The sequence below is a fragment of the Vulpes vulpes genome, chromosome 13 (assembly GCF_048418805.1).
Source record: "Vulpes vulpes isolate BD-2025 chromosome 13, VulVul3, whole genome shotgun sequence".
Classification (NCBI taxonomy): domain Eukaryota; kingdom Metazoa; phylum Chordata; class Mammalia; order Carnivora; family Canidae; genus Vulpes; species Vulpes vulpes.
Genome location: NC_132792.1, coordinates 127,476,970 through 127,499,638, shown reverse-complemented (window position 1 = coordinate 127,499,638; position 22,669 = coordinate 127,476,970). Strand labels below are relative to the sequence as shown.

At 38.4% G+C, this 22,669-nt stretch overlaps 1 protein-coding gene across 1 annotated transcript in view; it reads left to right on the top strand.

Moving 5' to 3' along the window:
* The first annotated feature begins 7,043 nt into the window (after positions 1–7,043).
* KMO (kynurenine 3-monooxygenase) overlaps positions 7,044–22,669 on the top strand; it is a 52,984-nt gene continuing 37,358 nt past the window's right edge. Inside the window, 1 exon segment of the mRNA XM_026003381.2 lies at positions 7,044–7,202. Within this exon segment, the coding sequence (XP_025859166.1) occupies positions 7,149–7,202 (54 nt within the window). The 5' untranslated portion in view covers positions 7,044–7,148.

Here is a 22,669-nt window from a genome sequence, read left to right as displayed (position 1 = left end):
CAAGGCTCTGTCCTATACGACCTTAGTTAACCTTTTTCTTTAAAATTTTTTAGTAGATCTACCATAGAGAGCGTTGAGTTAACCATATTCTTAACTTTATAGCACATTAGAGAGTATAAGGTCCATTCATATTTGATTTCACTATTTTTTTCCTTTTCTATTCATTTCCTACACCTTTTTTTTTTCATTTTGGTCTCCAGAAAATTACTATAATGTGTTTATTTCTTTCATGTTATTCATATGTATTCTTGTAAAATATGTATGGTTGTTTTGTGTGTTTTTAAAATTTTATGTAAATAGTAATGAAATACACACATTAGTCTCTTTCTCAGCCATCTCTCCAGCCATTCTTCTTTCATGAGATGAGTTCTCCATTCATATGATTTTCAATACCATCTTCATGCTGAGGTACTGATGCCTCCAGACTTATTTTTCCAGACTAGACTCTTCCTCTGTGTTCCAGATTTATGTATCCACTGTAGACTTAATATCCCTATTTACTTACCTAACTCAATACTCATATCTCAAACTTGATAATACCCCAAAGGAAAAGTCTTAGTGGCCATGCCCAGCACATTTTTTTGTAGTCAGTAAATGGTACCACCAGTTATTCAAGCTAGAAACCTGGGAGTCTTCTTTGATCCCTAAACTCTGCTCCTATTCCCTGACCAATGAAGACACTATGCCCCAATTTACCAACAAACCCTGGCCATTCTACCTCAAAATTATATCTTGAGTCCATCTCGTTTCCTCCCTGCTCATTTCCACTATTATTTATTTGCTAATGAAAATAGTAAATAAATATACCAGGTTTCATATAATCGTAAATTTCATGTACTAGTTCATATAATCGTAAATTTCATGCACTAGTAAATGTAACAAAGGAAGTAAGCTGAAAGATGTTTAAAGAAAGATGGAGGGGCTCATCTTTTATGCAGAGATCAGCCTGAGGATATTGTGTTTGAGCTGAGCCCTGGACACTGAAGGGTAGGCACGCAGACAGAGGGGCGTTCTAGGCAGAGGGCTCCAAGTAGAGGCCCTGGTGAAATGAATAAACAATTATTGAGCAAGCCGAGTTCATCAAACAAAGTAAGACAATATTCTGTCAACTTCAACCATAGAAGAATGACGAAAACAGCAAAGCAAATATTTTATTAGTCTTTGTTAAATTTTAATGTTTTACCACCTTATTTTTTCCAGTAATACCAATTTGTTAGGTTTGTTAATAAATGCAGAGAAAAGTGGAAATAGTGTCCCTTATAAAGCATACTATAAAGTATGATCCTCTTGGAGTCATTTCTGAAGGAAAGGACCTGTTTTAGGGATTAACAAGTAACTTAATCCCCATGAGGATGAACTGTTGCTACTCCGGACACAGCAGTTACCTTGTAAGTACCTAGTTCATCCCATAGTCTCAAGTTCTTCAAACTCAGAGGATGCAGGAAATTAACCAATTTCTTAATTTCTTCAGCCTCAAGAAAGCTCCAGAGAAAGAAGGTGTGATAAATCTTTAACTTTCCTGAGGCCTTTCTAAGGCAACTCTTTCTACCCAACTTTTAGGAATAGAGGGATAAATGACAATGCTCAGAAATGTTGTTTCATAATCACTAAACTTTGTTCAAGCTTTTACTCCTCTCATCTCTTACTGGCCACCCAAGCCCTCATGCTGTCCTTCAATTTCTAAAAGTCATCAATATGTCATGTTACCCAAATCTGTTTTCTCCTGCCAACCTCATATAAAAAGTTAATTATCTCTTCCTTCTTACAACCCAAGGAATATCAAATCCACATTATTCAGATATTGTTATAAAATATGGCTATTTCATAAATTCAAATTTCATTTAGATTTGGATTGTCAAAAAAAAAAAAGGCAAGATGAGACTTGAAAATACCCCCTACCATGAGAAACAGTCATATAATATTCTGTTCCACTAAGAGGGAACTGAGGAAAAGACTGGTACTTATAGCAAAATAATAGTAAATGTTACCCATCAATCTATCAGCATGTTGTTTGCAGGCTGCATAGAAATGTACAACTCATTGTTAATCTCTTTTTTTTAAAATTTTATTTATTCATAAGAAACAGAGAGAGAGAGAGAGAGAGAGAGAGGCAGAGATAGGCAGAGGAAGAAGAAGGCTCCATGCAGGAAGCCCGATATGGGATGCGATCCTGGGACTCCAGGATCATGACCTGAGCCAAAGGCAGACACTTAACCAATGAGCCACCCAGGAATCCCACTGTTAATCTCTTTTATCTCATCTACTTGCTTGATCATGTTTTTTGGCCCAAAACTGGAAAGTAATTTGACCCACTTCATAAATACTGTAGAAATGCCCTAGAACAACAGCTATCAGCACCCTCAGAGTCAATCTCAATGTGATAAATGGTTTTAACTATATCATTTGTGAGGTGGGTCGGTAATGTCATTCATAATAGTTAAATTAACAAAATTTAAAAGTTATTTTTAAATAATTAAATTAAATTAATAATTAATGGTACTCATAAATAATATACTATCAGATGTGCTTCCCTGAATAAAAGAGAAAGGGTATGTTTCTGGCTACTCAACAGAGAATTACATGTAAACATCAGTATATCTTATCTGTGCCCAACTGCAAATTGAGTACTTCTATGAGTTTGTCTTCCAGATAAATAACATTCAAAATGAGAACATCATGTATTGTGAAAGAAGTTTTGAATTCCTAGGTTGAAAGAGACCAGACAGAGTGAAGGTCACCAGTTGACCCTCAGCTGGGCTAGTATAGATACCAAAGGAATAACTTTTCTAAAGATAGACAGATCCTGCTCACTTTACCCAGCAAATAAGTGCTGGATCACCCACAGGAACATGGCAGAAGCAAAAAAAAATCCTCTCTAAAGCATTATATTGATAATAGGCTCAATAGGCTTCAAACTATCTCTATTTTTTTTTCACGCACAATTTTGAAAGTTCAATTTTTTTTTTTGAGTACTCAGTTTAAGATGTGCACATGGAGGGGTGCCTGGGTGGCTCAGTCAGTAAAGCATCCAACTCTTGATTTTGTCTTTGGTCATGATCTTGGGGTCATGAGACTGAGCCCCACATTTGGGCTCCACCCTGCCCACCAAATCTGCTTGGAATTCTCTCCCTTTCCATCTGCTCCTCCCCCCGTGCTTGCACTTGCATGCATCCTCTCTCTAAGAAAAATAAATAAATGTGCACATGGAAATTAGAGATCATAGGTATCTACCCCCCCTTCAACAAGTAAATAATCATCAAAACAAACTCACAATAAGAATTATAGGCACAGCTCCTAAGGCAATCGTGTTTGTTATGTTAAGTTACAAAAGACAAACTTGAGAATTTTGGCACAGATACTAGAAGCTAAAAATAGTGTAGTAGATATGGAAAAGAACCAAATAAAAATTCCAGAACTAAAAATTACAATAATTAAAATTGAGATCTTCCTGGATGGATTTATCACCTGATTAGACGCAGAAGAAGAGAGAATCAATAAATTGGGTAATATTAAAAGAAGGTATGGATAAGGAAGCACAAAAAGGCAAAAATAAAAATAAAGATGAAAGGGTAAGTAACATGGAAAACTACTGGGATACATAATCTTTACCTCCATACATCTTAGCGAGACTATAGAAAACCAACTCAGGTTAAAAGATAATGATTGTAGATTGGATTTTTAAAATATTCAAATGAATGCTGTTCACAAAGGCCACATTAAAAACACATAGATACAAAGTAGCTGAAATTGAAAGGTTGGAAAAGATATAATATATAAATACTAAACAGATACAGAGAAGTAAGATTGATATCAAGCAGTTAAACTTGAAGGCAAAAATCATATCCCCAGATAAAAAGATTTCTTCATAATGATAAAAGCTTTATTTTGCCAGTAGCATATAGCAATCTTATTTTACTTTTTTACTTTTTAGAGAGGGAGGCAGCAAGAGATGGTGAGAGAGAGAGAGAGAGAGTCTTAAACAGGCTCCACATTCAGCACAGAGCCAATGTGAGGCTCGGTTTCACAGCTCTGAGATCATGACCTGAGCCAAAATCAAGAGTCAGATGCTGAACTGAGCTTCCAGGTGCCCCAGCATATAGCAATTTTAAATGTGGATTGTTTCATAGAGGGCGAAACTCTTGAGGAAATAGACAAATACTAATTAAGTGTAAGATTTTCAAACATACCTCTTTGAGTAATTGACCAAATGGGCCAACCAAAAATCCGTAAGAACACTCAAGTTTTGAATACATGATTACTTGATTTGACCTAATGAATAGGTATAGGAAAATGCATGCTGTTAACTAAGAACACACATTTTTTTCAGGCGAATAAAGCATTTATACAGATTTACCCCTTTCTGACCATAAAACAATTCTCACCAATTTCAAATATTTGAAGAATGCACAGAGCATATTCTCTGAAAACAGTAAAAGTTTGCTAAAAACCATTATGAGTAGGATAACTAGGAAATCTTATCTATTTAAAATGGAAGAAATACATTTCTATTTCATTGAACTGTGGAATTAGCCAAAGTAGTAGGCAGTCATTCAGTTGATAGGAAAGAAAAGAAAAGAATAAAACATTATCATGATGATCATGGTCTGGGGGAAAAAAAGAAGCTATAGTTTGTATTAAAGAGTTTTGCAATATTGCTAGATACAAACTCAACAAACCAAAATGAATTGTACTTCTATATACCATCAACAGAAAATGAATTTAAAGATATCACATACAATAAAATGAGAAACAAAAGAATACCTAGAAATAAATCTAACAAAAGAAAGTTGAAACTTCTTTGAGAGAAAGTATAAAATTGGAGAGACTTCGGAGAAGACTCAAACAAATGGAGAGATAAGCAATGTTTCTGGATTGAAAAACTCCGTGTGCTAAATATGGTATGCTTTCCAGATAGCCTCTCAGTAAAAACAAACAAATAAACATACAAACCACGCCCCCCCAAACCAAAAACCCAACAGGGTTCTTTGTTTTTATTTCTTGTTGGAATTCACCAACTCATTCTAGAACTTAGATAGAAATGCAAAGCACTAAGAAAGAATAGTCAAGAAAATTATTGAAGAAGGACAAAGCAGACATCTTTTTCTCAATATTATGCTTCTTAAGATCCATCCAGGCTTTTGCATGTGATCCTAGTTCATCTTTATTGTTGTGTATTATTTATCCATTCTATTGTTGATGGATATTTGTGTGTTTCCAATATTTTAATATTATGAATAATGCTGCCATCCTGATTAATTTTGCATATACGATGCAGTGCACCCATATATAAGTACCTTTAGAAATAGAGGCTTGTTATGTATATTTTTAACCTCTCTAAACAAACCACAGTTATGTTCTAAAGTATCGCACTCATTTTTACTTGCCACATGGAAATTCCTTCATGGAGCCTGCTTCTCCTTCTGCCTGTGTCTCTGCCTCTCTCTCTCTCTCTCTCTCTGTGTCTCTCATGAATAAATAAACAAAATCTTAAAAAAAAAAAAAAAAGCAAGAAAGTGTAAAGTCAGGATGTCAATTGCCTCTACGAAGAAGGGGTGGTAGGCAAGGGCCACATGTAGACTTCTGGGGTTCTGGCAATGTTTTTTTCTGGTCCTGAATGATGTCTACTTTACAATAAGTTCTTGTACTACTGTATATATTTTTTTGTGTACTTTACTTCTTTTGTGTTACAGCCCATGATTAAAAAAAAAAAAGAACAAGAGAGCATATATGAATTCTCAAGCTATATGTTGTGGGAAAAAAGGGTGTGGAAAAGTGTAAAAATGTATCAAATTTACTACTATTTAGGGAAGGGGATGGAAGGGGCAGGGGCTTTAGAGGAACAAGGTCACCCAAACACCAAAACAGTGGTTGTCTCTGGGCAGAATAAATAGGTGGCCAAGAGCCAGAGTCAGAAGACTTATTCACTTTAAGACCCTTTTGCTGTGTCTTCTGAGTTTCATACCATATGAATGTATTACCTATTCAAAATAAATGAATAAAAATACCTAACAGCAAGGAAGTTTTCTGGCAACTGTAACAGTACTTATCCACAAGGGGCCGCTATTCAATGATGTTTAAATAGGTCCTCACCATGGAGGAACCTGTGTGCTCTCTGCTCTCGCCAGGAAGTGAGGACGGTTCCTCACTTACATTCTTTTTTTTTTTTTTTTTTTTTTTAAGATTTTATTTATTTATTCATGAAAGACACAGAGAGAGAGAGGCAGAGACACAGGAAGAGGGAGAAGCAGGCTCCATGCAGGGAGCCTCACGTGGGACTCCATCCAGAGACCCCAGGATCACGCCAAAGGCAGGCGCTTAACCGCTGAGCCACCCATTCTTACTTTATTTTACGCATCATGTTCCAGGAAAAACAAAACAAAACCCTCAATTCACAAATATGTACCAAAAATAAATAATATGCATGTAAAATGGGATGAAAGAAGACAAAGAAGTGGAGAGGTAATATGAATTCAGGGATGAGTTTAAAGAAGCACTCTTAATGTACAAATTAGATTCTAAGGTTTCTAGAAGCTAATGCAAAAAAAGGGAAGTGTGGTCAGTGACAAATTCAAAATCTTGCTTGGGAAAGTATTAAAATAGTTTTCCTTGGTGGTCTGTTAAAGACAATCCAAGAGGACCCTCGAGATGTGCTTCCTGACTGGTCCTAATAACAAGAGCACATCAGTTGTGACCCAAAATCACCCTACTGTCCAAGGGAAGTGCAAGATGCTTTGGGACTTCAGATGAGGGCAGTTGCATTCACTGTTAATCATGAATGAAAAAGGAAGTAAGAATACGTGCTGTAGAAAGAGAAGAAAAGCCGGTAACACTGTACTTTTACAAAATTTCCCGTCTTACACGCAAGACAGAGAGTAGATGTCTTCACTTGGCTGGATTTTTCGAAATTTGGTTATTGCAGTGAATTCTCTTTTTTTCTTAAAGTCGGTCCCATTGTGCTTCAGGCTACTAAGGAGTTAAATGCTGTCTTCTAAGTTCAAGGGGAATTAGCCCAGCTCAAACACTGCAGCTGGCTAGGCTGGTTCGCAAAGGCAGGGCTCCCGGGAGTATAAAGGGAGGAAAGTCAGCAGCCAGGAAACAGTTTCCTTTGTGACAGGAGCTACCACAGTTATACAGCAACTTTGGAAGTCATGGAGTCATCAGACATTCAAAGGAAAAAAATAGCTGTCATTGGTGGTGGCTTGGTAAGACTCTCTTTGGATATATTATTCCTGTTAGTGGTTTATGTCATCATTAGTCTTAATAATTATTACAAATCACTTGTTCAGATTGTTCCTCTTCTTGTGAAACTTCTCTGATATTTAAATAGATCTATTTTAAATATGATGTTTATAGATATTTGCTCTTTTCTAGGAAAGGTATTTTTATTTCTGTTAAATACAAAATTGTCTATTTTACTCTTGTCCTTTTGGTCCATTTCTTAAAAATGAAAAACAGAACAAGTTGAATTTGATTTATCCCCATGTTGGCTATGTTTTTAAACAGATATTAGTGTAAGTAGTCATTTTAATCCAAATATTTGCTTTATTTGGTGAATAACTCAGTTTATACTAATAATAGTAAGAATAAAAGCTAATGCAAAATCACTGCGTTGGATGTTCACTAGTTACTTGAGTAATTGTCACTGGACTTACTTGGCTGGTCCAATGGAGCACATAAGGTTCTGGGGTGAGGGGCTCCCCTTTCCCTGAGTATAGGAGATGAACCTGCAGAGCCTTGCCCCACACCTAGATGTGGGGGGTCTTTCCTCTGCTGCCATTGTGTCTTACCAAAGGTGGTCTGTTTAATGTGGGGCTGCCTCAAGCAAACTGTAGGTTCCATCCTCAATAGAATTCCTATTTTGGAATAAAAATATCACCATTGGTAAAAGCTTCATCATTTTATTTTCACCTTTGCTGTACTCATTGGTAGGCTTTTAGCTCATAGGTATTCATTCATTCATTTCCTCAACAAAAATTTCTTTCTTTTTTCAACAAAAATTTCTTAAGAGTCTAATGTGTGCCAGACACTATTCAAGGCTATATAGAAAAAAAAGGCTATATAGAGATTAGTATAGTTTATGCCACACATTTATTTATATAGTATATGCTAATTTTGTCTTTTGTTCTGCCTTCCTTATGATCTTTTCCCCAAAAGTACTATGACAATTCCTCTAACATTTCTGGTTCTAAATTTCAAAACACTAAGGAATGCTATCACATGCCGTGTTGGTCAATGCATGTGGCATATGGTGTCATTTCTTTATATTGGGCTTCCGTCCAGTTCTTTCCTATCAATATTTTGCATAAAGTGAGATTCATGTATTCACTACAATGTTACTGCGTGCCCACTATCTGCCAACATTGTTTTAGTTACAAGAAGTACAATGGTGAGCATTCCAGTGAGTTGAAAGAGAACAGAGAAGAAAACAAATAAATCATTTCAGTGTGAGATAGACATTGTAAAGAGATGCAAATAGGACAGTACTGTAAAAAGTCTTCACAGGCACTCATTTAAAGTATGGTCAGGGACAGCCTCCCTGAGAGGAGATATATGACCAGAGACCTGAATAATAGAAGGAAGCACCCATATGAGGGACTTCAGGAAGCATTCCAGGAGGAAGGAAGAGCCAGAAGAGGAACCCTGAAGTGTTCAAGAGTAGACAGAAAGGCAGAAAGGACAAGGCTGGAGAAGGTAGTTCCTATGGCAAGAGAGCTGGGAGAGCCAGATCCTCTAGGGTCTTAGAGGGCAGAGCAAGAAGATTGTATTTTACTCTGAGCATAATGGGGAACCCCTAGAGGACTTTAGGCAGGAAAGCGAGCTGTGATTTTAAAAGATTCCTCAAGCTAGTATGTGGAGAAAGAGCAGAAAATTTTAAGACAAAATAGATCAGTTAAGACACTGTTGTGTTTGTTCAAGACTTGGACTGGAGGAGCAGCAGTGACACCTGTTAAAATGCCTCTTAGCTAATGGGAGATAACAAATATGTGATTGCATATATGATTTTAGAAGGCATAAAAATGTGGGTATCATCCATGGGTTTTCGCTGAGTAACACTAAAATTCTTTGTCATGAATCACTTCATTATCTGGGCACATATGTGTGCTGAAACATAGAAGAAATGTATTAGAAGCAACTAAAACTTGGGGCACCTAGGTGACTCAACTGGTTGAGCCATCTGACTCTTGATTTCAGCTCAAGTCATGATCTCAAGGGATCCAGCCCCTAGTTGGGCTCTGAGCTGAGTGTGGAGCCTACTTAAGATTCTCTTTCTCCTTTTCCCTGTCCCTGCTCACACTCTCTCTCTCTCTGTCTCAATAAATAAATAAATAAATAAATAAATAAATAAATAAATAAATAAATTAAATAAAATAAAACAACTAAAATTCCTCTGCAAAGGAATCCTATCCACCTTATTGCTCAGGCTCATGCCTAGGAATCATGTTTGATTCCTTTCTTCATTTTATGTAAACCTCCACTCCTTTTTTACTCCACCAGTAAGCCTTGGTGACTCTATATCCAAAATTGATTTCAATTCTGGCCATTGCTACCAACCCAGTCCAGACCATCATCATCCCTCATCTGCCTCCTGTGTCATCCCTCAGCTTTGACTCTTATCCACGGACAATCCATTCTCCACATAGCAGCCACACTGTCCTTTTAAATCATAAGTCTGGTAATTATTACTCTTTGTTAAGGCCTTCCAATGGTTCCCCATTGTGAATAAAATAAAATCCAACACTACCAAAGGCCCTACTTGAATGGAGCCTGTACACCTGCCCAGCTTCATCATTTTCCTGTTTTGTGTTTTTTTAGTAGTATCGATCAGCACCTAAAATCACACGTATTCTTTGTCTTTGAGTTTTGACCTATTGATCAAATATTTACTTCAACTAGAATACAAGCTTACATTTACCAATGTATTCCAGTGGCTGGAAACATGCCCAGCATTACTTGTTGTTATTATTTAGTTAGTATTTGATAGATGAATGAATGAGAGGGATGAGAAACTCTTTTAAAAATAGGAAAATGAAGGAAATGTCACAATGAACAAAACCCTGAATACTGATCACATTATGAGAAAAAGTATTAAATAAAGCAATTCAAGAAGTTTAAATTAAATATATAGAGGACAAATTAATTTTCTTGCCCATCTTCTTTTTTGCATCTTTTTGTTCACTTTTCCCATCCTCTTCCCACCTGTGAGCCATATCCTAGTACCTTACACTGTCTAGCATATCAAAGGCTCTCCCTGTCTCCTAAGGGGAAATTGCAACAGAGTTGAGAACTTTTCCTTTGAAGTCCAAAAGAGGGGCATCTGGGTGGCTTGGTTTTGGCTCTAGTCTTGATCTCAGTGTCATGAGCACACAATTCCCCACTTCTTATAAATTTTTTTTTTAATTTTTTATTTATTTATGATAGTCACAGAGAGAGAGAGAGAGAGGCAGAGACACAGGCGGAGGGAGAAGCAGGCTCCATGTACCAGGAGCCTGATGTGGGATTCGATCCCGGGTCTCCAGGATCGCGCCCTGGGCCAAAGGCAAGCGCCAAACCACTGCGCCACCCAGGGATCCCCAATTCCCCACTTCTGAAAGCAAACTCATGCACACAAAATATGTTAGTGTGTTTGACAGTATTAGGCACTGGATAAGCTTTTTAAAAAGGAAAGGAGCAAGACTCAACGATAAGATCATTTCAAGATTTAGAAAATTAGATACCATTATGGGGAAATAAACCATGTATATCAATGTGTGCTTACAAGTTGTGAGCAATTGAAAGAAAGACAATGTTTTCCATCAGAAGAGTGTCATAAACAATGTAGTCCTTGAAGGACTGTCTTGAAAAAAGAATCAGAAAAGCAACCTCTGCCTTTCAGGCTGGAAGGAGGTCTACAAGTGTAGCTTTGTGATTCTGTAGCCTCAGGGAAGAAAAACTGCCACAGGCTACCTTGGTCCTTGGTATTCAGAAATGCTGCTTCTGATGACTGTTTGCAGTGTTTACCAGTATGGTAGAGATGACTGGAGCAGAAGGGCACTCTTTCAGTGACAACTATGGCTCTTTGAGCCCTCTTTTTTGGGGGAAAGCCAAGAGCATTAGCTGAAAGAACTACTGAGGATTCCAGGCTCGGCAGTTGCCCGCTGCTGCAGTGTGTCCACTGTGAAGTAATGAGGCCTTTCTTCTGTCTCCCCTGCCAACAAGCAACCCCACTACACATTGTTTTGTCATTCATTATTCTCTCTAACCAGAAAAATTCTCCTTGAAAAGATATTTACAGGGCAAAGTCCTTCAAAACATCAGAATGAGGAGACTTGTGAATTTTATGATTTGTTGCCCATAATCACACCCTGTCCCCTAGTATGCGAGTCAGGTTGGTGACCTCTGTTCATGAAACGGCCTTTGAAGCAACTTAACCTTGACTCCGGGAGAGGCTGTATGTCACAGCTATAGATGTTAGATTCCCTCGAGGATTTATAGGGTCAGAGTGGTCTTGATGCTGTATTGGCCCCAGACTGTGTCTCTGTCCTGTGTTCTTAGGATCTTTCCACTTCACTGCTCTCTCTTTACTCACCTGAATGGGACAAAGCAGCATCTGATAGAGAGGGGACTGTAATCACCTGGAAGACCAGGAAATCACTCCAGACCACGAACCAGATTGCTATGTCTTTTAGTTCTAAAATTTGTCTGCCTCCTTTTCACACTGCCTTATCTACATCTCCGTCTTTGTTCTCAATCTAGTCGTTACAAAAGCAGAAATCAAATGTCACCCAGAATTTTCACTTTTGTCAAAGTAAATATCCTAGACACATATAAACCATCAAATGTCTTATACTTGCATCAAGGCCTATATTTTCTTTTCTGAAAATATTAACAAGACAAACCATGTAAGTAGCATAATTACCAAGAGCCTTTATTCTTTTCCATATTGTATTGATATGAAAGAAAATAAAACTCTATTTACTCCACTCTTGGTTTCTACTCCCCATGCACTGAGCCCTTTATGTGAGAAACGCTCACTCCATTTCTGCACTATTATCTAGCGACTTCTACCAACAGAAGTGGAATAGATTTCTCTGTGGCTGTAGAAGTCTTCCTGAATTTGCTCCATGCTAGGGACAAGTTTTGATCCCATGCTCTAGGTTTCCACAATCTCTTTTGTAATTTTCTGTGTGCTCTGATTCTTCTCATCCAGCAAGTTTATTCTAGCCATCTCCCCGATTATTTAGCTGTTATCTCTATTTCTCTAGCAGGTTTGACTAATGCTTTGAGATGATTTTGCTACCCAGACAAACTGTTAAGGTACCTCATAAGTTCTGCTGTTACCTGTGTAATAAAGAGAACTCACCCTTCAGAATCTGCTTCATTTACTGCCTTGTGAGCAGCATCTGAAATGGAACCATGGATGTTAGGCAGCTCAAAGCATAACTACCTGTTTTTCTTTCCTTGTCATTGGTCCCCAGATATTCTCAGACAGTTTGTCCATGATCTACACGTACATTTACCCATGAGTCCATCCACTCAAAGAGGCCAGCTATCCTTCTCTTGAAGCTGGCCTCAGTGAGGCATTACCTTGAGAGAAACACCTGTCCTTCAACCTAGGAGAAATAAAAAGCAATGAAGAATCTTTAATGTGGTCTCTCAGAAACAGCAAATCTGGAGGATATTCAGCACTCACAAAAAATCCTTAAAAATAATTTGTCCCACACACTCCTGATGTCTTTTGCCTGATGTGCAGCTATTCCAAAAACAAAACCAGAGATCAGACCAACTCCTCTGATGCTCAAGGCTGTCAGCATCCTCTCCCCAGCTTATTTCGGATTCCCTTCCCTCTCTCTTCTCTGTCCTCTTTCATTCCCTGTTATCTTTATTCCTCCCTGATGCTAAGGCCCAGGAGCTAATGGGACACCATGTCATTACTGCAATTCCTATCAAAAGAAATGAGGGGGTGCTATAGGATTGTTCATAATGCTATAGCATTGTTCATAATCCAAAAAAGTAAAATAACTTCAGTGTCCAAATATAAGGACATTGCATACAATGAAATGTAATTGTTTAATATTTTGGCTTGAAATATTTTCTCATATGGAAATATATTCACAGTATCCTATTCATCTTTTAAAAATGAAATCATAAAATAACACAACGTGGTGCCATTTTTTAAAAGAAATATTATGTGTTTCATATACATAAAAATTTTTAACACTGGTTCTCCCTGGTGCTAAGATTGTGGAACATTGCCTTTTTTTTTTTTTTTAAGTTTATCTAATTTTATCTTTTTTTTTTTTGAAATTGAGTTCTTACTAAGTAACAGGTATTATGGTTTGGAAAAGAAATAGAAAGAATGATAAAATACTAGTTTTACAAATATCATTACTCTCTGGGCACTTACAGCCTGTGGGAAAGCCAGAAAGGAATGTAAATTACTAATTCAATTCATTGTGAGAAATATTGGAACACATATATTTACACAGACATTTGTGGAATTACAGAAGGACAGGCAAATAAGTCTTTTCGAGGAGGAGAGGTATCAAGAAAAATTACACCGAGAATATGAGTCTTGAAAGAAGGCTAAACATTTTCCAGATGGAGAAAGAAGGAATGGATTGTTCAGGCAAAGGAAACATTGTTTTCAAAGGCATATAAGTGTCAAAATGCTAGCATGTTCAGGAAATAGTCACTTTGGTATGCCTGTTACAGACAGAGAATGTCAAAAAAATGAACTGAAAAGAGAGGTTGGGGTCACATGTAAGAACCTTTTAGGTCATGTTGAAATTTGGGACTTTTCCTACAGACTTATGAGGAGCTAATGAAGGATTTTAAGACAGAAAATGCATCCTCTAATTTTTGTTTTAGGAGACACCTAGTCTAGTGTGGAGCATGGCTTGAGTAGGCGGAGACTGAGGAGAAAGAAGTTTTTGGAAAATTGTCATAATAGTTCAGGTGAAAGGCTGTGAGAGCCCTGAAAAGAGAATGGAGGGATGGGTAGGAGGCCTATTTTGAGAAAGACTCAAGGGGATCAAAAAGACTTGTTGCCTAATAAAATGCATATTGCTAAGTAGAAAGGGATGTTAATCATGTTCCGAAGTATCCTGGTTGGGTGAACTTGTGGGCAGAGTGGTCATTCTCTAAAAAATGGAATACAGAAGGAGGAGGCTTGAAGGTTGAGGGAATGCAATCCATTGGATTTGAGACATGTTGAGATGGAGATACCTCCAAGACCCCCAGGTAGTAAGAGGTTCATTAGTCAAGGCTAGAAAAAAAAAACCGTAGGAACCTCTACAGAAAGTCATCATCATCAAAGGAGGAAGATCGAGACTACTGCTTGGCCTCAGAGACCAAATCCAGATGATACAGTCTGGCGAGTTCAGGGTACGGTTTAAATATTAAAACAGGGGCACCTGGGTGACTCAGCAGTTGAGCATCTGCCTTTGGCTCAAAGCGTGATGCCCAGGGTCCTGGGATTGAGTCTCATATCAGGCTCCCTGCTTCTCCCTCTGCCTGTGTCTCTGCCTCTCTCTGCGTATCTCTCATGAATAAATAAATAAAATCTTAAAAAAATAAAATACATATTAAAATATATATGCAATAAGAACGTGCAATTTTAGCAGATGGAATCATTACTTAAAAAGTGTGAAGACATTTTTATGTGCTTATTTCATAGTAAGTGCAGTTAACAATCTGTTTCTTTTCATTACATTGATGTGTTCAAAGATCAAGTTCTTGAGAAATCAAAGTATAGTTGGATGAGTGGGAGGTATATAATGATTTTTCTGTTTGGTGACAAACTCAGTAAGGTCTGTGAGTCTTAGGGAGAGTTTTATATGTTTCATTAAGTCAAAAGTAATTGACATATGTTTAACATTACACTACCAGATTAATTTCAAACACATTATAATAAAGAGGCATAAAATGCATGACATTTTTATAGTCACGATGCCCCTTCCTACTAGGGTCAGCATTTGTAAATTAAAAGGTACAATTTTCTCATTTCTCATTATCATTAGACATTTGAATGATCATTGCTGCAGAGGTCACCTGGGAATCCATAGAAACTTGGTGAATCCTCTTGATAAAAGGAGGCCAGCAATGAGGCACCTGGATGGTTCATTCTGTTAAGCATCTACCTTTGGCTTGGGTCGTGATCCCTGGGTCCTGGCATCGGGTCCTGGAATTGTGTCCTGGGATGGGGTACTGGGATGAAGCCCCAAGACCAGGCTCTGTGCTCAGCAAGGAGTCTGCTCCTTCCTCTCTCTCTGCCTCCACCTCTGCTCCTGTGCTCTCTCTCTCTTGCACTCTCTCTCTCAAATAAGTAAAATCTTAAAAAAAATAGATCAGGCCAGTGAAACACCAAAGAAGCATACTTCAGCATTTACATAAAAGAAACACCAAAGAAGCATATTTCAGCATTTACATAAAAACAAGCAATGTTTTTAAATGGTAACTTGGTGTCAATACAGTAGACCAGGGTGGAGTCAAAGCACATAAATATACTTGCAAAGAAGGAAGCAAAAGGATGCAGGGAAAAGAAAGCAGAAAAACAAACAACTAGGACAATCCGTAATTACATAACCAAGGAATTTCCTCAGAGCTCTGCTGAGGAGACTTGGCAGAGATTTGAGAGATGTGGTTGACAAGCCCATCACTAGTAATGCATCAGAGTTCCTCCTGGCCTTCATTCTAACACTTGATTTTTCATGAACCAGGATTATATTTAATCTTTTCGTGTCTACAACCTCTCTCCTCTGCCCCATGAGGAGCCATGTATACACACTCAGTTGGCAAACACACAAGAAGTGTTGGGGGGTTGGGAAAAGGAGAAATCAATACCTGCCTTAGAAAGGACTAAAGCAGATTATCCACTTGAGTCCACCTCCTCTCTCCAGATCCTGGAAACAGTTTTAGTCAAAGAAAAGGAGCCTAAGAAATCCATGAAAGTAGACCACAGGCCCACCATTGAGTTGGAACCGAGTCTATTCTGGGCACAGCCACTGAGACTTGCTTGTCCGTGGCTTCTTGTAGCTGGGTTCCCAGAAATGGATTAGTGGATTTCTTGCCTCTTTCTCTACTCTTAGATCATTTCCCGCATTAGGTTTTCACTGATCGTTCATCACCTGGACTGTGGCTTTTGGGTACTATTTGTCTTTCTCCCTGGCCTGTCTTCCCAGTAAGGAAGATTCACTTCCAAATTACTTCATCTAGCTTTATTCCAACTCTCCCGACCCTGTTGGTCTCCTGATCAATATCCTTCCCGGTCCTGCTTTCCACCATAAAAGGAGCAGTGAGAATGATGTGCTGTGAAAGACAGAGGAGTTTCTCAAGCCTCTCCTTTCCTTCAGGGAAACTTACTCCATTTTGCCTTTAATTGCTTCTTCATTGGTTTTCTAAATGCCACAGAACAATTTAGCCTTTGGAAGGAATTAATTTGATTGTATCAACTTCACTGTAGCCTTTCAGTTTTCCTTTCCCTAATGCGAACTTGTCTCTGCTACTGCCCTGGCTAGATATTCTTTAACATACAAATGGAAAGAATATAGATAGACAAGCATCTTTTCATAAATTGGAAAAAAGCAGAGAAGGAAGATAGAGATTTAAGAAGTTCATATTTAACAGGAAGAAATCACCTGCAGTGAAATCAAAGGAGCTGTGATTAGTGAGACATAAAAGGGTCTAGGGCTGTGCTGGAAAGGAGTGAAAAGTGATGGAAAAGTTGTGGAGACACACTGTTCTGTGCCAGGCACCAGGTCATGCTGTTAGTTGAGACAGCTTGACCACTGTTGAGAAAGTAACACCAGCAATCAGAGGAAGTCACTTCAGATTGAGGAATTGAAAGGAAGGCAATCAGATCGAAGGATTAAAAAGAAAACAACTGGTCATGATCTCTTCAGCTGCATCAAATGCTAACAATGTGTTCATAATTTCAGTAGTGGCTGCACAGGAAAAGATGGTTATTTATTATGACTTTTGTTTGGGGTGGCTTTAGGGTCAAAGCAAATTAGAGAGAAGGTACAGAGATTTCCCAATATCTCCAGCTCCCACACATGCATAGTGTTCCCTATTAACATCCCCTACCAAAGTGGGGTATTTGGTATAAGAGATGGCCCTACATGGACATATCATCACTCAAAGTCTGTAGTGTATATTGAGATGCATTCTGTGAGACTGGACAAATGTATAATGACATGTATGTACCATTAGGGTATCATCACAAAAATCCTTTGTGATCCATCTATTCATCCCTCACCCCAACTCTGGTGTATTTATTTTACCAAAATAATTGAACATGGATTTCTTGGTTGACCTTACAGAATATTAAATATGTGAATTGCTTTGCAAAAATTAAATTTGAAACCTTTCCATACACTTAATTGTTTAAATAGGGACTAAGTTCTTAAAATAACTATCATCAGTCTACAGAAATTGAATGATATGAAGAAAGTTTGGTGGTCACAGTATCAATAAATGGTGAAAGGAGCTCAAGCCTGAACCACTAGATTATTTAAAAAACAAAACAACAAAAAACAAACAAAAAACAACAAAGGAACAAACACCAAACCAAACCAACAAACAAAATAACCAAAAAACATAGGTGCTTAGATGTGAAGGTGTGTTGGAGCAGAAGAGTAAACACTGCAGGAAATAGAAGAAGAGGAATCAGGTCTCTCTGTGCTTGCATCTGGGACTGACAAATAGACCCTAAACACAGAATGGGTGCGTGGCCCTCTCCTTAGCCCCCACATCCACCAGTTTGCTGCTGAGAACCTCTGAGGCCTCCCATCTAGCTCTGTGATTCCTCAATCCTGCTTCCAAAGCCATCCTCAGGGTTCTCCAGACCCCGGTTTTATGGTAAGCAAAATTTCTAGCATTTTCACTTTACTTGTTGACTCTCCCCTTCAAACTCCTGGTTTTATTTTACACCTTGCAGCCTTCTCTCATGGCTCAGGTATGTCCGGATTGGAATCTAGCCTGGTATCCTTACTCTACGCTGCAACTTCCAGCTCTGTAAGCCTCGGTGTTCTGTGCATGCTCTTTGAGGTTTGTGTCATCTACTTATATTCCCTTCTACCTCCTTTCTGTTGTCATCAATCTACCTCTCAGCCACTTCCCCTCTGTCCTGAAGACTTCAGCATGTTCACAACATCTTTTCTGTATATTCCAGCACTGCCATCACCCTAAGCGACTATCAAAGCTCACATTGTTGACCCATGCAATTCTCTAACCCCTTTGTCCTTGAACTGCATGCTTTCCATTATCTTCCATCTCCACCATACCTCAGCCTCCAAGTCCCATGACTCCTGTTGGACTTAGACCTTGTCATCCATGGAACTGCCCCATCCAAGATAATAGAGTCAGACCTCGGACTCTGATTAAAAACCTAATTCCTTCTGTTGCTTCTGCTACATCTGCTCTTCACAGAAACCTCCTACTTCTTGCTGTTCAGGAGCACCCCTCTATGTTCCTTCCATTTCATCCAACTTGGTGTTACTATCAATCCAACCAAAATCTTCAAGTTCTTGCTTTTCACCCCATCCAAGTGGCCAAAACCCACCCTGCTTGGTTCCAATGAGTTTCTTCCTCTGTGTAGAAACCCAGGCTGTCCAGTGCTATAAGAAAAAAACATAACCTAACATAACCTCATAACATAACATAACCTCACATCTTGGTGCCACTATAAATTCAGTCTTCATCTTCAACTGTATCTTCAATGGTACTCAGACACATTTCTAATTTATTGATAAAGGGCTCATGCTCTAGACCCAGACTGAATCCATTTGAATCCCCATACCAGCTCCAGCTCTCACTAGCTGTGTTATCTTAGATGAGCCACTTCACTCCTCTGCACCTCAATGTCAGTACCCATCAGACAAGATCAACTGTACCTCCTTCACGTGGCTGCAGTAAAGATTAATGGAGTAGAGCAATATACATAACAACCATTTCATGGGTATTGTACATGAGCATTATTTTCTAAATCAGATTTCTCTGTTTCATTCTTTTTAGTAGTTACTTTTAATCTTTATCACATATTCCTTTTACTTAGAACTCTCCTAGTGATCCATTCACTCTTAGTTGGCACATGTTTTTGGTCTCAGTTTAGATTTCTTTTTTTTTTTTTTTCCAGAAAATCATGCCTTATCCCACTCCATATGCCTAATTTGGCTTGAGGGTTCTTTCTCTGTACTCTCCTATTATTGACCACCTTGTGTTATAATTAACTATAATCACCTCAAAAGGCCTGAGTATATCTTGCTCTTTGTTGTATCCCTAGCACCTAGCACAGGGCTGGCACATAGGGAAAAAAAAAAAAAATATATATATATATATATACACACACACACACATATATATGTTAAATATAAATATATAAATAATATTAGAAAAAAATGAAGACCTAGACAGGACTCTGAACTCCCTAAGAGCTGCTATTTTCTCTGGATCACTTTTAATGTCTAGCCAGGAATCTTGTAATACTTGGAAATCAATTTTTTTCAAATAATAATTTTTCTGGATTTCTTGAGAGTTGTTTTTAAATATCCAAAAGGATTCCTACTCTTTATCAATTTGCTTCTTCTCTACATGTCAAAATAGTCTCACCCTTCAAAGCTCAACTCAAAAGCAATGTTTTCCAGGAAGTTTTTTTTTGTTTTTTGTGTTTTTTCCAATCCCTTTGTCCTGGCTATCTATTGCTATGTAACAAAGCACTCCAAAACCTAGTGGCCTAAAACGATACTCTATCACTATGCCTCACAGCTCTGATGATGGTCTGTCATATGGCCCTAGTCATCTGGGAGCTTGACCAGGCTAACTGTCCAAGATGGCGCGCTCCCATGGCAGGCAGTTGCTATGGGCCACTAGGGAGTAAAGAGCTCATTTGAGGCTCTTGACTTGAACAACTTCATGTGGCCTTCCCTGTTGCTTGGGTTTTTCATTACACAGCACCTGCAGATATTTACTCTTCCCACATGATCACTGGCTTCCAAAAGGCAGGACACAGGCCCTTCCAGGCTAGCCTAAGGACTATGCCTAGAAATAGCTCAAGTGTCACTTCTACTGCATTTTATTGATCAAAGCTATCACAGGCCCTCCTGGATTCAAAGTAGAGAAATGAACTCCATCCTCTGGTGAAAAAGTGTCAAGGTCATAACTGCAAAAGATTGTATAAGATGGAAAATATTGTTTTGGCCATCTTTGACAAATACAGTCTGCCACATCCCTCAGGGCAAAATTTATCCTTTCTTGGTGTGTTCTCTAGGTGTTTATTCCATTGTTTTTTTTAACATTGATTTCCACCGCTGGGCCCAAAATTATTTTGCTAAGATAGGCCTCTCAATCTAGAGGCATATAAAACATTAGGTAAATGGAATAAAACTATATGACCCAAACATATACAGTTGACCCTTGAACAACAGGGTTTGAACTGTGTGGGTCCACTTATGTGCGATTTTTTCAATATATATATAGTACAGTCCTGTAAATATTTTCTCTTCTTTATGATTTTCTCTTCTCTAGCTTACTTTATATGTAAGAATACACTGTATAATACATAATAAACAAAATATGTGTTACTATATCACTGGTAAGGCTTCTGGCCAACAGTAGACTTATTAGTAGTTAAGTTTTCAGAGAGTCAAAAGTTATAGGTGGATTTTCAACAGTGGTTGGGGTCAGCACCCTTAACCTCCATGTTTTTCAAGAATCAACTGTAATTATTATGTAAAAAGTGGGCCTTTATACTCAAAAATGGTTTGCTAAGCATTGGTTGGTTTATATGTTTGTCTTTTCTTAACTGAATTGGTGTTTTTGAGCCCAAGGACTTAGCTTGATAACCATTCGATCCCTAAAGTTTAGTAGCTTAAATCATACGTAATAGATGCTCAATAAATTTTGACTTGGCTTGGTTACAAATTTTATTTAAAAATGTAACCTCTACCATTTATTTATACGTTTGACAAGTACTAATCAGGTACTTATTATGCTGCAAACACAATGATAAAGGCTAGGGATAAAATGGCAAGCAAACCAGTTTGCAGCCCAGTGGGGGTAGACAGATATTGGCCATACGGTCACCCAAAAGATGTAAACTTTCAATTGTGATAAGTTATTTGTATTAGTTCTGCAGGCTTCCATAACAAAGTACCACAAACCAAGGGGCTCAAAGAACAGATTTTTATTGTCTTATAGTCCTGGAGGCTAGAAGTCCAAGAGTCAGCAGGTTGGTTCCTTCTGAAAGTATGAGGGAGGGATGAGTCCCAGGCCTTACTCCTAGGCTTGCAGATGGCCAGCTTCCCCCATCTCTCTCTTTTTTTTTTTTCAAAAAAAAAGATTTTATTTATTTATTCATGAGACACACACACACACACAGAGAGAGAGAGAGAGAGAGAGAGAGAGGCAGAGACACAGGCAGAGGGAGAAGCAGGCTCCATGAAGGAAGCCTGATGTGGGATTTGACCCCGGGACTCCATGATCACACCCTGAGCCAAAGGCAGAAGCTCAACCACTGAGCTACCCAGGCATCCCTCTCCCCATGTCTCTTAATATCATCTTCCCTCTGTGTGTCTATCAGTATTCAAAGTCCCCTTTCTATAAGGACACCAATCATGTTGGATTATTGCTCATCCTAAAGACCTCATTTTAACTTAATTATCTCTGTAAAGACCCCCTTTTCAAAGAAGTCATACTCTAATGTGTGAAGGATAGGACTGCAGAAGATGAATTTGGGGGTGCACAATTCAACTTTTAACATTTTTTCAAAGGAAAAGTCTGTAGCACCATGAGAACCCATAAGAAGGGGTTTGAGGTAGTGTGGCCAAGGAAGCTTCCTCAACAAGTGAAGCTGCATGGAATTCTGAGGATGGATGTGGGTTTACCAAGTAAAGAGGGAAAGGAAGAAGGTTGTTGGCTATGGAAATAGTATGTGGTAAATCCTCTGTTAGCATAAAGCATGGTATGTACAAGCAGTTGAAAGAAGGCTAGCAGAGCTAGGGCAGAAGAGTGATATGATCTGCATAATTTTTAAATATCATGGAGAAAATTTGACACCTATGAGGCAGGCATTTTTCTCTAGAGAGTATTATGTTTGCTTCTGTCAGGTGGCTGTGGCTAATAACAGTACTGGATGAGCGTGATCCAATCAGGACTAAAGATGATCTCTAGGCTGTCTACTGTCCCTTCCATCATTGGTTCATTTCCAGTTTGCCTAACTTCCAGGATGTACCTGTTTAGGGTCCTGACTCAAAGCCTGGGGATTTACTAACCCTTCTGAATCTGGGTTGCTGTTCTGAATTCCAGATTTTATCCTCTGGCTTCATGAGTCTGTCATAAACTCTGCTGAAGTTCTCAGCCTGTCTGGCAATCAGTAGATACCATCAGACATGGCTCCAAATGCTACGTTCTTCTGTTTCCTTTATCTCGTAGAAGATTTAGTTCAAATGACCTGTTTTGCCATCACACCAAATGGCTGCTCATGGATAATCGGTTGGCAAGAAGTCAGATGAATGCTGGTAGAACAGACAGGAAGCTTGACATTAGTCAAGCATAGTGATCATGATGACATGATAGAAGCATAATGGTAAAAATGAAAAAAGATGGGTAAAGAAACATCAAGAGGTAGAATTGGTAGAACTTGGAATGGATTGGATGTGAAGATGAAGGAGAGAGAGAGGTCCCAAGGATGATG